The 17,268-nt window shown below is 40.4% G+C and overlaps 1 protein-coding gene across 3 annotated transcripts in view; it reads right to left on the bottom strand.

The window, feature by feature from the left end:
* Window positions 1–17,268, bottom strand: part of PPP4R3B (protein phosphatase 4 regulatory subunit 3B) — a 24,814-nt gene extending 7,546 nt beyond the window's left edge. Inside the window, exons 1-9 of one of the 3 annotated variants that reach the window (XM_064446875.1) lie at window positions 16,801–17,268; window positions 15,603–15,658; window positions 9,194–9,292; window positions 6,986–7,606; window positions 3,561–3,638; window positions 2,664–2,780; window positions 1,415–1,531; window positions 936–1,067; window positions 325–427 (exon numbers count right to left, since the gene is read on the bottom strand). In XM_064446875.1, the coding sequence (XP_064302945.1) occupies window positions 325–427; window positions 936–1,067; window positions 1,415–1,531; window positions 2,664–2,780; window positions 3,561–3,638; window positions 6,986–7,606; window positions 9,194–9,292; window positions 15,603–15,658; window positions 16,801–16,942 (1,465 nt within the window). In that variant the 5' untranslated portion in view covers window positions 16,943–17,268. The remainder of the gene's footprint in view (window positions 1–324; window positions 428–935; window positions 1,068–1,414; window positions 1,532–2,663; window positions 2,781–3,560; window positions 3,639–6,985; window positions 7,607–9,193; window positions 9,293–15,602; window positions 15,659–16,800) is intronic. The other 2 variants (XM_064446874.1, XM_064446873.1) reach the window with 2 other exon arrangements.

Genomic DNA, 17,268 nt, shown 5'->3' with positions numbered 1-17,268 from the left:
AGTTAATCACCTGAGCATGCCCGATGCCTGGAATCATGGAATCACCGACAAATGACACAGCATTTTTGTAAACTCTTAGAAAACAGTACCTGTGAGCTGAAGACCCCCTCTGCTTTACTCTTTAATATACAGATGCATTACCATGCAAAGCTGCTATAAAGGGCTATTAGAACTTCTGCCCACAGAACCCGTCACTGAGGGAACGAGGGTTTTCAGCAAGTGTATTCCCAGCCCGCACCACAGGCTTTCTGCCGCTACCAGGACTGCCAGTCACTTGAAAATTTACAAGATTTAAATCAAGGGCGGGGGGAGAAGTAACATTACCTTTTTCACATTTATCTTCTGATGTATTAGCCAGAAGCGGTGCGGTAAGAACATGCATACAATGGTTGTAGAAGAAATTGAGAAATTCACTTTTTTCTGTTTTCTAAAACAAATACAACTTTATTAAATACTTGCATTTGTATACTTCCTTTTAAATAAGAAAGAGTAGCAATATAGAAGACAGCCTACAAATAATTCTATCAACTCCCTTGGGTCTGCCTGTACCTTTCTGGTTGGCCCTGCAACATTATCTTCACTCAAATAAGATATATTTATTTATTTTGGGAAAAGATCTGAGACACATCAAACCACCCCAGCTATCCCCAAAAAACTCCACCATGGATGCAACTATGCTCTTTCACAGAAGCACAGGACTGCTTAATTTAATAAACACTTGCACAATACTGCATACACGTACCTTTTATTACCAGCGGTTAACAGAAATTTTACCTTATTTTTCAGCTTATTTAAATCCAGTATCAACCACACACAACACCACCAAAGAATAGAAATATCTTTTTTTATCCCCTGACCACAATAACAGCAATAAATACTAGGCTTTTAATTTTGCTGAGACAGTAAAGTGTCTTTACCCCTTTGCATTTTCTTACATTAGCTGTGGCCAACATATTCTCTGGATCTATCAGAGTACGCAAGAGCCCCATTAACTGAACAGCTCCCCCAAGTTCAGGATCAGTATCGCAGATCATCTGCTCAATGACCACATTGATGAGGAGGATATCCTGCAAAAAAAGGACCAAACAAACCAGAGAATAACTAGACACAGTTTCAACAGTGGAATGATTTCCCTAGTTTCTGTATTACTTTTTGTTGTTGTTGTTAAATTTCAGCGGAACAGAACAATTGAGAGCTCCATTTAGACACGGAGCTGTCAAGCACACCACATGTGGAACACTAACATGCTCAGAAATGTTTGTACCTTTAATCTACTTTTCCCCCTGTTTCTAGTATCTGCATTTTTGGGCTAAGTGTACCCCAAATTCTGGAGAGGTTTGTTTTGCTGATTCCCACCCACCCCGTTTGCTCTAAAACTAGTATATTCAACACATACCAAACCACTTTTACTTACATCATCGCTCTGCTGGGCCTCTTGCATTACAAATTCTCGGACCATGGATGGACTAAATTCTACTAGATAAGAAAATATATCTGTAGCAGCAGATCTAACTTGCAGATCATCCATTCCCTAATAATAATAAAAGATCAATTTGTCACAGTAAATCAACTTTGGTTTTTATTATCAAGTAAAGCTGCAAAGAATAGGGAGTTAAAAGTTTTGAGAACATTTTGTTACAAAAGTTCCTGTGAGACACAGTAATACAGTTACAGAAGAAAAATAAAACAGCATAATATTTACCCCACTATTTCGCTCCCTTAGAAAGATTGCAAGGACTTCTGTGCCTTTGATAGCCCTAATTTAGGCAGGAAACATTTATATTGTGCTACTTGCTAGACGAAGACGCTAATATTCTGTAGCTGTGACCCAGAGTTTATTGATTTTGTACAAAAGGACCAACTGCACAAATCCATTTGTACAAAACTTTCTGTGTTCATTTATAGGCAATAAGAATTAATTATTTTCCTTAAGGTATCCACTTTTCTCTGATCACTATACAACTTCTAAGCCTAAAATATTAACGTAACCGCAAATATCATGACTGGCCTAGCCCTGGAGAAGAATAAGAATATCAGAGTTCATCTAACCACTGAACATCTATATGACTTTGACTGTTATAAGAACATAAGTGTCCTTCGGTAAGTTCACAGGCTGTTACTGCAGAACATAAAACCCCTTCACTGACATTGGAGTTGCAACCGTCAGACAGCAACAGCTGCTTCAATCAAAGGAGTGAAAAAAATTATGTCTTCACATCACTGATTAAGATAATTCATCTGCTTTATACCTCTGAAAAGACAGGATTATGCCATCTTTCAGATAGCAACAAGCCAACAGTTCAAGATGATCTCAAAATACTACTTTGGCAGTGTTCCAACAGCAGCAACGACAGGGGTGGGGTGGGGGGAATCAAGTTGCCCCATGAAAAGGTTAACTTTCAATTTTTACACCACATTGTCAAAAGGACTGCATTTACCACAAACAACTACACCAGGCAAAGTAAAAATAACAACAGCAATAAAGTTAGGCTGCTTCAGAGAACTGTTGGACTCGGAACATTACGATAAACTGCAGCGTTCAGCAGAGCAAAGCTGTCCAATCGAACTTACACAAAGGTGCCTAGCAGATCTGAAAAGCTGGGTGAATGGCTGTGGGTTTTTTTTTTCTCTTGTATTAAAATCCACTTTAAGTTTTCACTTACCATTACAATTTCAAGAGCTGGAAGAATTCCCAACTTTGCCAAGGTTTTGAAAAACGCATCTCTGTTCTGAGGTTGTAACGTCTGAGAAAATGCGCAGAATTCCTTGAAAAAGTTAACCTATGGTGTAGGGAAAAAATAATGTAAGGTGTATTTGATTCAGAAAACTCTCTGAAAGTAGGAAACTGTTACAATTTGTATCAGAGTTTGCATACTGGCTGGCATGTGCCTTCCTAGAAAATGATAATATTCCAACCTCTAGTAACAACAAAGGAAAGCAAGAGAAAGTAAGAACAAACAAACAAAAACTAAGAGGTTGAAATTTATCTCAGAAAGATACAGTCACCTTACAGCTTTTCATCACATCTAGCATATGAAGGATTTATACTCCTGTCTGGCATACCCTTTGTCTGAAAGAACAAAGATGCTTCCCTTACTGAAAGCAAGATTTTAACAAGGCAATTTAAGCTGATAAACATATTCAAGGACAAATAACATTTGTAATATAATATGTATCAGGGAACTACTGGTAATCCTCAGTCATAGGACTTCAAAGATCTTTTTAAATTAGTACAGTGAAAAAAGAATTTATGTGACAAACATAAGTGATATGGTATGTCAAAGAGTTCCTGGACGAAAGCACACCTTTAGTCTAGGGTGCCAGCTTAGTGCTAGTACTTTCTCAATGATAAAATAATTGTTGAGAACAAATAAATCAGAGCTTACCTTGCAAGAAATATTCTTCTAGTGAATATATAAACGAAAACTAAGCTACACGGGAAATGATTCTACGGTTACAGAAATACCTTGGTGACTGCAGAACTAGCAGGACAGTTTCAACATCTCTACTTAATCTCCATACTTTAAAGCACTCAAGGACTACCAAGACCACTGACTTACCAATTCACATCGTTTGTCATCATCTGTAGCTTCATCTGTTAACTGTGCAAAAACTTCAGACAAAAATTTCTCATCTTCCTGCATAACACACAAGAAGAATATGACTTACACAATGCATCTTAAGTTAAAACATTGGTCTTTATCAGATCCCACACTGAAGAAAGTCAAACTTAATTTAAGCTTAACTATGATGCTTAATTACAAACAAAAAAATACACATTAGCATATTTGGTAGGTAAGGGTTTGGTTTGGATTTTTTTCCCCCTCCACATCTACATTATCTGTAACAAAAAAGGGAAAGGCACATTCAGGAGGATCATTTCCAGCATATTGTTTCAGTACTTATTCTGTGCAGTGGAAATGGGTCCTGGAGACCAGGCCCATACATTAAGCTCAGCCTAAGCACGGATTACTAAAACTGCCTCCTGAACAACTAGTCTCTAAAGAACATGCCATTTCTCTTCCTTCTCCGCTGTGCCACCCCCAGTAGTTTACAGCTCTGCTCTACCCCACATACTCACTGTATGATTTGCCACATACCCCCATGCATCAAAACAACAGAAAATGTCAGTCTTTGCTCCAGGCTCCCTCCCTGCATGTAACCTTCCAGGGAGGCATGAGAGTTTGCCAATTGAGACACAACTTTTACCACGCTGCATCTCTGCCATTCACACTACACCATTAACACCACACCCGTACCAGTTACCCTATTTCGGATGTAAAGCGTTGCAAACATTTTTTCAGTCCACCTGTGTGAGGGTGACTAAATTATAACACCTTAGGAGTTTCCTGCAGCCACGTCCCCAAGCACCTTAATCTCAATAAAATAAGAAGTTCAGCTTTTCCAATCTGAGAAACTTTTTTGAGCACTATTTGCTTCTTGTATTCAGATCCTCTACTACCAAGAGATATTTGAGAATACACAGGAAAACATTTCACTTCTTATTAAGCACTTCTGTTACACCATTGCTTAAGACTCAAGAGGCACAAGAAAACCAGGCTGAACATCATCATCTCTCAACTGTTTGGGCACTTTCTGTATATCAATTCCTCTGTACTCCTTTCATGTGGAACGTAGCACTGGCATTCTCTCAAATCAAATGTCTCTGTTACCTTTTAAATACAATATAACAGTGACATTATGCTACAGCATTACAAAATTATGCATCACTGTACTGATTCAGCTCTATAAACTTTACTTACGCATTGAACAAATATGAATGGAATAGCAGTGTTCCAATAGATATATAGACCAACATTACCTTGCATAATGTAGAGGATGCTTACTTCTCTATTTCTCTGCATGCTGTCGCTAAAATTTATGTGCTTTATTAGGCTAATATAATACAGAATTTTTACAGTTACAGGAATGCGAAAGGCTCAATTTTTTTTTCCCTGAAAATTTTAAGACCTGGGGAAAGAAGCACTTTACAAAGAAATGATACCCAGCATCAACATCAGAGAGTGCAATATACACAGACTTCTAAGCTTTGCTGGCTTTAACAGCTTAATTAATCCTGTTAAAAAAAAATAAATAACCATACCACAATCAACAACAAATAGGCCAGAAAATCCCCACTACAGACCCCTTGGCAGCAAAGATCTCCTGCTTGTGTTAAGGCAGCTGCACAGTGTACCCCCGATGTCCGAAAGCACATGGGTCTAGGGTTTTTTTCTGTGCTCACTCAGCTTCCGCTGTGACTGCCTTTCCTCTACAGCAGCGCTGGGATCTACTGCTTCGCAGCACGTAGAAAGGAGCTTTACTGCTGTAGCAAATGCAAGCTGTTACTCCTATAAACTGCATTCTCTTAGGGAGCTTTGCTAGCATATTTAGGTTAACACGACTTCTAATTTAACCACCAAACCCAAAGGAGCTTTAGACTTCTTGTGCCACAACAAAAAGCTGATTTACACCAGGGGACTGTGAAAACAGCCCTGAACTCGAGGTCCATACTACCATGTAATTAATTCTCCTCCAGTGAGCTATCAATAACATCACCTCCACATGTGCTTTCTTCTTGGTTTGTAATTCTCAAGGCAGGTCAAATGAGGTAGGCATCAATGTTATTTGTAAATCAACACACATGTCTCAATTAGTCTTTAAAACCGAGGCAAACCTATGTGCCATGTACTCTACTACGGCAAAGACAGCAGTGACTGAGAGTAGCAAAGAACTGTCAGAGGATTTCAGAACTTTCTTCAAATAATACTAGAGGTAATGGGAAATAATAGGTTTCCCTATAATAATTAAATAGTCAGTACAGTAAAACTTAAATGAAAAATAATGAACTTCACAGAATTAATCTCTAACTGGAAACAGGACTGTGCCCTCAAGAGAATGATAATTTATTTTTAGTTTTAGAGAACTAATATATGCAAAACAATAAAAAGGGAAATCTCCATTTAACACAAAGCCATTAATTTTGCAAGTGGGATTTACTTTTTAGTTTCTTTCTGCTATTCAATCAGAAAGAAGAAAGAAGCCCAAAAGTTTATTCATGTGATTCTCTGGTTTTGATTTTTTTCCCAGTCCCCTAACTGTGTTCTTTAGAAATATTCCTTATAGCAATGTTATTTCCCCAGTGCCCCTCTCTTCCCATGACTTCAACTACCCTCCTTTTCCCCTCTTCCTATTTCACAGAGGCTATCCACACTCAAAACCAACAGGTTTCCCACATTCGATTCTATGCAAATGTACCATTTTTCTAAGGACACAGATCGTAAGCAGGATAAAAACACTTCAGTACCCATTAGTTTGCACAACAAAACACGAACTGGAAATACCCAAAATGTTGTGAAAATCACACACATCTCTTTACCAAGGCATCCTCCGTGGTCCAGCTTGGCTGTCACCCACAACTGCTCTGAAGCCTGCTTCTGACTACAAAGTACACGTTAAGTTTTTTGATATAACACCATGTTGGTTATTTATTATTACTTTTGGATATCAGTATGAAGAAAAAAAACCGCAGTGAATGACTTTATACTACAACATGGACTTTTGAAATTAGTACCATAAAGTAATAATAGTCTAACAGGAATGGTTTGGAACACACTCTTTTGAATCACAGATTCAGAATTTGTTGTAAAAACATCACAAATGTCCCCGATACATAACACAAAAATAGCTTGTTCCCTAAATACCTTTACAAAACCAGCTCAAAATGCATATGTTGCTTGTGAATCAAGGAAAACAACCTGTAATTATTTACAACCCGTTAAAAAATATTAATATACTCACCTGAAATCTACCATTTTTAAAATTAAAAAAAGGCATCAGAAATAAGGGGAAGCATTCAATAAATTATGCAAATGAAAGCACATATTATTAACTTACACAGTGTTAAAGAGCTGTAATCAATTTCTAAACTATAGCTAGAGTTATCTATACATAATCCATCTCTAGCATATTAAAAACCACTTACCTGCAACATACTGACAATCTCAACTTTGTTGAAGAAAATAAAGGAAGTGAGGGTAGAAAGAAAATTCTCTTCAAAAACAGATGGTGTCGGCAAGATGATGTCCTGAATATACTGTACCCTGTAAGTCTGGTGGATTTTTTGCCTGAGTTCAGAGTCTGTTATAGGAATAACCTCCTTAAATTTTGCTGTTTTGGTCAAGAACTCCCTGTGCCGTTTTGGCTGAGCCAAAGAAGGATCATACTCAAGGCATCCAACAACATCCATAATACACTCATCAGAAAACATCACCTCAAACAGAGTTGCTTTGTTGAGGAACAAAATTCCTCTAATAATTTCATACAAATGATGTAAGCCTTCGGTGTTCTCTAAATTCTCGCAGACTTGGAAAAGCTGTAATAGTTTTTTAATATAGCCTTCGTTCTCCAAGGCCAGTGCTAGCTTTTCTCTACGGATGGGTGAGGAGAGAACAGAGGTAACTAGGTCAGCAATCTCTTCAAGTTTATTGAGTTCACAAGTAGGAAGGTCAATCAAAGGACTAGTTTCGGGCATTTCTTCTATGTGTTCCTCTTCTGACTCAATAAGGTCCTGCGTGACTTCCACCGAAGGATCCTTACCTTGAACCTAAGAAAAGAATGCGCACGATTACTGTCTCATCCCAAAAAATATATAAAAATAATCAAGTCAATAACTGAAAGAACATGTACGTAAGCACTTTTATACTTCAGGTTGACTGGAAAATGCCTAGCTGTGCAGAGGAGTAAGCTTGCTGCCTCTGAATTCTACAAAGTCACTCCCATTATCCTCAACAGTACATTTGTCAAAAAAATCAAATCAAATCAAACAAAACCAAACCCTAACAGCATCTGTGCAATCAAGAAGTCTGAAGCACCTTGGAGACAAGCACAAAATCTAAAAAGAATAGTAGGGCGTAACAAAACCTTCTTTCAGTGTCTCAAACAGTCTTATACTCATAGGAAGAGCCCACAGCTATACCAACATGAAGTGAAACATAACAAAGAGACCAAGAACAAAGGCAGGAAAACATCAAACTGCAAAACTGAACAAGAGGGAAGCAACTGTCTCCCACTCTGCGCCTTCCTTCCGCTTTGTCTGCCCCTCTAACTCGTTTCCCCACTCTTCTCATACATCCTATGCTTTTCATTCCCCCCACTGATCCAGTTCCAGAATTCATCACCTCCTCTTTTAAACTCCCTCACGAAGGATCATGTTATGCAGGAGTCTCAAAGGACAAAGTGGGAGAGTTTTGGAGTCTGATGAAAGAGCCTAAGGCTATTGGATTACACTGTCTGATCACATGAAGGCCTCCCTCTCAGACTGGTCATCAGCTCAGCCCCAACTTAAAACCTGCACTATTTATTAGACACATGTACTTGTGGTTACTAGGATCAGTTCCTTTCCCCAACAGTACTTCAGAACTGGCTGAGAAATCATTACACCCCAAACCATGCTAAGATTAAGAATGCATCTAAATTGCCTAGTTTGTTCAAAGGAAACTGCTAGGAAATCTAAGTTCTACATTTCCTTTGTTAACAGCTCTACATTGCATTGCTTCAAAATCTGAGAAAGTTATAATAAATTCCAACGTGAAAGCCCAGGTTTCTTCTTTTCAGTACACATAGGTGCAACTCCACTGACTTGTTACTTCCAGAGTTGGAAGCGTAAAATCTAAACTGTTTCATAATAAAAAAATGAAGATCAAAATATCCCTAAGCCTCAGATAGGCAATAAGACTTCAGTCTTGATGAAAAAAAAAAATAAAAAAAAATCACTGACATTTCTGAGCTCAAAGAGCAACACCACCTCTTTGTCTCTCTCAGTGAAATATGATCCTTGTGCATTGCAACATATTTTCAGTTCCACCGCACTCCAACAAGCCTGGGAGAAGGACACTTAAAACATGGTAGTCTGGCATTCCCCTTTTTAATAAAAACAACTAACCAACCCCTGAAGTGCCTAGCACCTGAGTTTCACCATTACGCTGATTTTCAAAAGCATGAAATTCAATCATGAAAATAACTTGTGTTCTGAATAGTGGCAACTTAAGATCTTACACAGAAGAGCAACAGAAAATAATGATGAGTGTGTGCTTATTTTACAAGTAGGTTTAAAAGTTACAGCGCAAATACATGAAGTCACAAAAGACACTAAAACATCTGGAAGAAACAAAATATTTGAAGTTAACTGTACCTGGCAGATTTTTTCCCAAATTTCATCACAGCCAGCTTTTTCTTGAAAACTCAGTGCTAAATCATAGTTTTCTGCTTCTGACCAAACAATCAGGGTGTCCTGTTTAAAACAAAACAAAAAGTTGTTTCTGAAACAGGTCTGGCACTACATATCAATCGGTATTCCATTAGGTCATATGGCTAAAGAAGAAATAAGTCAAGTTACACTTGTCAAAAAAGATCATAAATATTAGATTAAACTGTTCTGCCTTAAGAGACATCACCTTTCTTTTTTGGTATTTTATGATCACTACCTTACAGGTAATATACTTTTTTCCATATCCAAACACTTATAATGGCATTTTTCTGCAACATACTTCTGAGTCAACCGCCCTGAAAAGGGAATGCACACATTGTGGGAGAGCAAGAAAACCTGCATTGTAACTATTTAACTCTTTTCACATTTAATAAAGCAGAAAAAAAAACCCCAAGATTTAAGTGTTTCCTCCTCAGAAAGAGTTTAATACAGCCTTAGCAATGCGAGAAACAATGCCTAACTAATGTTAAAATATTCTTTTCTGATTTAAAAAACATACAGCCTGAATAATATGAAACTTTTACATTTTTACTAAAGTTAGAAACACCTTGCCAACAGGTATTTTCATTTGAGCAAGGTTTCCCCTCCCCACCCCCCCCCGCCATTACTATTGCCTCTATCAACTGAATTTGTGCACTTCCACAGTATACCTAGAAGATTTTCCTGGAATTTCTGAACAGACCAAAAAGGGGTGTTTTTTAATGAGGTTTTATTAGGACACTTGCTGCTGTATTGTAAGGAACGTAAGCTTCGACATTCAAATATATAGTTCAGCATCTTAGAGTAAACACATCTTCAAGTTAAAGTGTTCAAACTGAACGGCTCTCTGCTAACTTTGCAGTACATTTGATGAGCTCCAACAAACTGGTTCAACATTCCACCAAGTTTATTGACTTCCTGAACTGCTACAACACCTCTTTCGTTTTTAAACACTAGCCAGCCCTTGCTTAATAGTCAATAAGGTAATTTACTTCCCACATTTACAAAGGCCAGCATTCACCACACAACTTACCAAGGCTTGTAAGTCTTTACCTCATGCATCACTTCTATTGTAAACAAGGCATTCAAAGTGGTATCTTTAAGCTTAGCAACCAAACCCAAACAAATATCTGACTGGCTTACAGATTCCTGATCCACCTTAGGAAACTTCAGGGGTAACAAGAAACAGGCACTGCCATTGCCCCCTCACATCTTCACCCCCAAAGTACTTCTTGGTTCCCTTTGTGCACCAAACGGAAACGATGAAGCTGATGGGTTACCATCTGTAAGGTGTTCGCTATGCTAAAAGGCCAATCCATGACATGGTATCGTACAACTATCTGGTCACCATCCTTTGTGTATCCACCGAAGACAGAGAGACAAACCCATAATTAATGCCAAGTGATCATCGCTACTCCTGAACCTGCTGTCAGTCAGCAGTCCTTAATTGTTCTCCATCACAATCAGGTTAGATTACATGGATTAAACAGACCTTTGTTAACGCAGATATCTGGGTTTACACAGGTCAGGGAGCACTCCTAAGTAATTCCACTGGCAGATGCAAGGGGACTAATGTTTGGGACAGGACTGCTGACAAGCAGCAGGCATGGGAGAGTAGGCAAACTCTTCCGTCAGCACAGCTATCTGAAAAACACGTCTGTCTCAATAAACACAGCTTCCCAGCTGCTACAATTATCACTCAAAATGAGCATCACTGATAAGGCATTAGTTCTTCAGTTCACTCCTATAGTCATCTTAATCTCTCAATATCCACATGTAGTTGCAGGTTTTGTCTTTGCTTTTTTTCCTTTATAAAAAGTCTAGCATAACATCTTTTTCCTACAGCATCACTGTTGACAAATGCCTACCAGTAGATCAGCCTCCTTCTCCCAAAACAATCACAGGCCACACTAAAAACAACCGTGTTTGCGCAAGCTTGATTTTTTTTTAATTCTTACTTTCTCTTTTTTTTTTTTTACATATTCCTTTAGAGAAACTAAGTTTTTCTGTTCTGGAAAGAACTGTGCTTGTTGCACTAAGGTTTTAATGCTGCTCATAAGAGTAATTTGTTTATACTACAGTGCCCTATATTACACTCGCACTTTTGTCCTACAGTCCCAAATATTAATAGGTGATCTCCCTGCTTTTGGGCTCTGATTCACATGCGCAAATGATACAGCTTCATATAGCTGACATGGCTTTTGCTTACAGCTGTCCACCCCCATCTCTGGCTCAGGGACAGCTGAATCTCTACATTTACAGTGTGCCATTTTATAGCAAGCAGTTGAACCGGGCTTCACGGAAAAAAATAATAGCTGTCAATGCAGGCACTGAAAAGTCAGATCAGCTCCCTGATCTGGTTCTCTTTTAGACATTAATTAAAAAAATTCTTAAATACAATTTTATGGCTGGTACAGAACTCAAAATCTTTATCCTGAGATCTTCTGTGAGTGTACTGATGCCCCGACACTCAAAATGAATACACTTCCAGGTGAGCTGAGACTCAGAAGTACCTCAATGAACAAAGGAGGACACATACATGAAGAAGTCCTGTTCATAGCCCAGAACGATTCAAATAAGATACATAGTGCAGGAACTTAAATGACTGCATGCATCCATAGAGACTGCACTCAAGAATTCTGTGAGAGCTCTTGAGTTACTTAATGGTACTCGTTTCCATCTGTACTGCCCACACAAAGCAGAAGTTATGTAAGTTTCTCCAAAAATATTTCTGAAAGACTAGGAGACAGTTTCATCAGAAAATAATTCTCCAATACCAATATAAAATCTACTCATCTGGTGTACACTTCCTGCACAACCTAAGACAACCCACGAAGACCACAGACATCTACAGGCCTAGCTACTGCAAGGGACTACCATTCCCATCTGCTTTGATTAGCACCTGGAGCGCTGTGCCATCAATGAGCGACAGCCTTAATTCACACAAACACAATATAAAGACACACAAAAGATTAATTCATCACAACAATTTAAGCTGAGAGTGTAGTTCAAACCCCTCCAGTGTTGGTACTGGTTTGCACAATGTCTGCTACTCCTTGTTCCTGCACTGGCCCCTCAACCCCACCATGCCAGCACAAGCATGCTGTACAGCGAACCAGATGCGGGAACACATGCTGATAAAAATAATCCAGAAAAAAAAAAAAAAGAAAAAGAGGTATTTCAATTGAATCAGTTCCTATCTCTAACCTGCCACACAGTAACATGAATACTCGTGCTGGCACGAAAGAGAAGTGAAGAAGCCCCCTGGCAACTGCTTAGGCTGGCTTTAACAGCACCCCTGCAAATGCCTTAAATCCTGGCCTCCAGTAACTCTTTCTTGCTTCAAGCAAATTGCTCTGCTGTCACAAGAATGATGGCAATTCTGTGCAAAAGACAGTATTTGCACACATCTCAGATCTGAGAACAGATAGAACGAACCTAAAAGAGGGTTAACGTGAGAAGGCAGTGCTCACAGTAAGGATTTCTGTAGCAGTTTAAAGTCTTACAGCCAAGCAACTGAAAATTACCGCCCTAGTAACTGAGCTGGAGGAACAAAGCACAGGAAGGGACCCATCCCATTTCTTACTGAAGACACACACTCTTCTGCCAGTTTTGCCAGGGAACAGTAACCTCAAGCAGAGGGTGGAACAACAAATGGGTGTGGTAACAACTTTTTAAACTGCTCCTGCTAGAGCCTCCAGAACATATCTGACCCTGCCCTTTGGCCAATACAGGGTGTCCAGTGGAGGTATATAACTCCCAAAGCCTATGCCCCAAAATCCAGGGGGATCTAAAGCTCTTTATGCTCTTATGATCTTCGCATACGTGGAATTAGTGGTTCTTTTATGTTGTATGCTGAGCAGCCTGGAACCTACATCCAATCCAAGTCCTATTTCTCTTGAGAAAGAATCTATGATTACAGTATGCCTGACACCTTGACAGAATTGAATTCTGCATGAAAGCTAGCCACCACAAACACAATTCAAGAAGGCATATAACAGGCCTGCCCTGAGTTGTTATAGTACTACTTAGCACAAATGGTATTATATTGGGAACTACAGATGGATGCACAGCAGCTAAAAATCGGGGTGAGTTTTTTTCTGCAGAATGATGGTATGCAAGTCACAGTTTAAGTAACTGCTACCCTGTAAGTCCATTCACGTAATTTCTATGAAGACAGATGTGTAGGCAGGGCACGTTTCCTTCCCATCAAGCTGCACCATCTTGCAGCCTTCCCCAAACCCAAGACGATCAGCACCTTAATGAAAATCTGCAACTGAAGAAAGAAACAAACAAAAATTAAACCTGAAAAACCCCTGAACTGTAATGAAACTGCACTCTGTCAAGTGGAAAAAACGTCCACAACGCCACTCACCTATACAAGCATCCTCCCTGGGCAGATCAGTACAGCCTCCGAGTCTTCAGACTACCTACATAACAGACTGCAACATTCAAGCAGGGACACTGAGGAAAGACCACCCCTCTTCATCTCTGCTTAACCAAAACATTTTGCCTGAATCTTTCCACCTTTTTTTTTAAAAAAGGATCTGTTCCTGAGACACCCAGGTTTGAATACCACAACCTTTCAGAGGTAAGACTGATGCCTCACAAACTGGGAAGCATGAGAACACTGTGTTAAGGTCTGCTTTTTGCTACTCTGTTCAGAAGGAAGCACATAAAACTTGAGGACAAAGCTCAGTCAACTAAAAGCTGTAAAATTTCAGAGGTCAGACAAATCCAGAACCTGTCACTGGAAGTCATCAATCATTATTCCTTTTCAAAAAAAAAACAACCCACAAACCCTCCCCCAAACCAAACTTCTTCAAAAGAGTGAACAGTGAAGCAAACACTTTCAAGCCACAAGGACACAAAAGCATTAGAATCAGTGACAAAAGCCAAGCAAAATAAACCTTGGCCCAAGTTTTTCAAAACTACATCCTACAAAGACTTCCACAAGAAAAATGAGAAAAAAAGCTACATAAGTCACTTGAAATTTTGCTACCAATTAAGAAGGCTTTAAAATAATCAGTTGTACGAGGTTTCAGAAAACAGGCTGCAAAAGGAAGCAATTTACAACTTTGCAGCAACACAACCTGCATTCATATTTCATTATGTATTAGTTTCTTCTACTAAACAGGAAGCAGTTCAAGGCTCTCATAAAGACCGTCCTCCTTCCTCAGCATGGCCCACCCAAGGGAAGCCGATGACCATCATCCACCTGACTAAAACCACCAATATCTGATGAGTGAAAAGCAGAAACCACAGAAAACACCCTTCTGAAAAGCTAGGCCCGACACACTGCCTCGCTCCAAAGCTGAAGCCAGCCAACCTGTGCTCAAGAGTAACAAAGCCTCTTTCCTCAAATTCTCACAATGTAACGTCACCTTTTCACTGAAAAAAAAAAAAAAGAAAAAAAAGCCAAAACAAAACAGAAAACCCAACAAACCCCAAACCAAAACAAACAAAATCCTTAAAAATTTGTCTCTTCGTGATTTAGGAAGAACAAAATTACTGTTTTCTAGTGCTAAAACACTTCCAGATACCATTTGGTGAAGAGCAGTATAAAACACTGAACAAAAGGAACACAGAATCCACTGCAGAACAAAGGAATAAGACAGAATAAAACCCCAGTAATAACCATGAGAACAATGTAGGCAGAGACACCAAAAATTGATGCAGAAAAACGAAAAAGCAATAAAAGCAAAAGAGGTTTAGTAAGCTAATTTTTCAAGTGGATGAGACTGAAGTTATCTATTAACATAGCTCCCAACTGTCTGTCTTCTTCGTTTTGCAGAAGGCTTACCCCCAAGAAAGGCAACCATTCAGGTAAGTCTCACCATGGCTAGTCACTTCACTTAGTTTAGCAGAAGTTTTGAAGGCTTAAAACAAACACTAAACAGCAACAATGAAAGAAGTCCCTCAAAGACAAATTCCTTCATGTTAGTTCCAGAAAAAGAGCTCAAGAAGTAAATACGCTGTAACAGAGCTGGCCGATGTTTTGCCTTCCTAATTTGGCAATTATTACACACAGCCTAGGAGAGGAGACAGAAGTTACATGTATATGTTTCCAACTATTCTTCCTGTAATGAGTTCAATAATTACCCAAATTGCATATACTCTCTTCAAAGACTGAAGTCCAAAAGGGTTTTTAGGAGACCAACATTTTAATTTCTAGAATGTGAAGTATTATAGCACCTAAAGGATTGTAAACAAGTTTTTCATCTCTATGAAAAATACCACCACCAAGTACATGCCATGCTACTTTGCTTTTTTTCTGAAAAATGTAATTAGTTTCAGCATAAAGCAATTCCTTACCATTGGTAGTCAGGAAAAAAAACCTAGTAGTAATACTTGCCTGCTGTTTTTGATATGCAGTATTTGGATTTATCTTCGATTCTAACAGCAGTGAACCTGAAAAAGGTACGAGAAGAAATTTACTGAGTTTAACAAAATAAACACCTCCATGCGTCTTACAACCACCGCCCATTTAACAGCCAACATATGCTCAACTTAACCCACATCTTCCAGAAAGTGCAGGAGAACCACATTCTTTAAACATCACTCCCTAAAGTAAGCCAGGTAAGACAAAACTCACCATAAATATCCATATTAAAATAATTTTTATCTTCTAATTTAGACCAAAATTCTCATAGCAGCACTGTTTTTTCTCCTGAAACCCAGTGCAACAACTAGCTTGTTTAAAGGCCGTTTTGCAAACCTATAAAATTTGCACCAGGTAACATGCTGCCCAGCATAAAAACGTTTTTGCCCACAGAAACCACGTGGCCCATTTGCTTTTATTTCCTTCAACTGTCCTTCAGAAGTGAATCATCTAGATACTATAAACCCAGGGACTTTATCTTGTGTATGTAAGTAGTGTGTGTATCCTGGCAACAGCTCCAGTATAATTTATACCAGTCTTTGGTGGTTTATTTAGCACAGTAGCACCTGTCGGCTGACAAAGTGGGGAGCGCATACCCTCCGTCCTCCAAGAGACCCTTAAGGTGACTTTAATGTGCAATAAAACATGAGGAACACCACGCAAAACTTGAATACAATCAGTGAATTTTTAGGGGGGGTGGGGGGGAACAACCAAGCAAATAACTTTTTATAGCAGCAAGAAGGGGAGGCAAAAAGCACTTCAAAAGTGAGGAAAATGATTCTGGAAGAGAAAATGTCGTCACCCGTAAAAACTTCATCCCTGTTTGGTTAAAGGAGATGCAGCCAGGGAGGGTACCTGGGAGGGGTGAAGGCTAGGGCCAGGGTGGTAAACACAGCTTGCAGCTTGTCGGGGGAAAGAAACTCCGAACAGAGCCGCAAGCTGAAGGGGAGAAAGGGGAAGGGAATGATCGTGCTCTGGGGGCTTTCCCTGATGAAGGCGGGGAGGGAAGCCAAGCGGGTGTCAGAGCCGGCGAGCGGGGCGGCGAGGGGAGGAGGCCTGGGCCGGGCCCGGGGGTCGAGCGAAGGAGGGCCCAGGCCCGGGGGACGAGCGAAGGAGGAGGCCCGGCCCGGGCCCGGCCTAGGCCTCCGCGCAGTCCCGGCCACGCTCTCACCGTCCGACTCGGCGCGCACTAGGAGCGACATCCCCTTGAGCCGCTCCACGTAGGTGGAGGAGACGTGCCCGGTGCCCCTGTCGTCCCATTGCCGATCCTCGTTGAGGGTGTAGACCTTCACCCGCCGACGGGTGTCCGACATGGTGCAGCCCCGGCCTCGGGCCTCCGCGCCGGTCCCCTGGCCCAGGCCCGGGCCCGCTCCGCCTCCGGAATGGAGCGAGGGCGGGGAGAAGCGGGGCCACTCAGGGGCGCGGCGAGGCCTTTAACGCGCCGCTTTTCATGGCTCCCCGACGGGGAGAGAGCGACGCCTCGCCCCGCTTCGGGCCCTCCGCTGGCGCCGCGCTCCGCCGCCTCAGCAGTTACCGCAGCGCCGCCGCCATCTTGTAACCCGATTCTCGCCGCCTTTCTCTTCCTCCCAGCCCGGCCACGGGCTCCCCTCGCAGGGGCTACGGCGGCCGACAGCTGCCG

Source organism: Phalacrocorax carbo, chromosome 3, assembly GCF_963921805.1.
Source record: "Phalacrocorax carbo chromosome 3, bPhaCar2.1, whole genome shotgun sequence".
NCBI classification, from domain to species: domain Eukaryota; kingdom Metazoa; phylum Chordata; class Aves; order Suliformes; family Phalacrocoracidae; genus Phalacrocorax; species Phalacrocorax carbo.
Note: the sequence above shows the minus strand (reverse complement) of the source record. Positions and strands in the feature narration are given on the sequence as shown.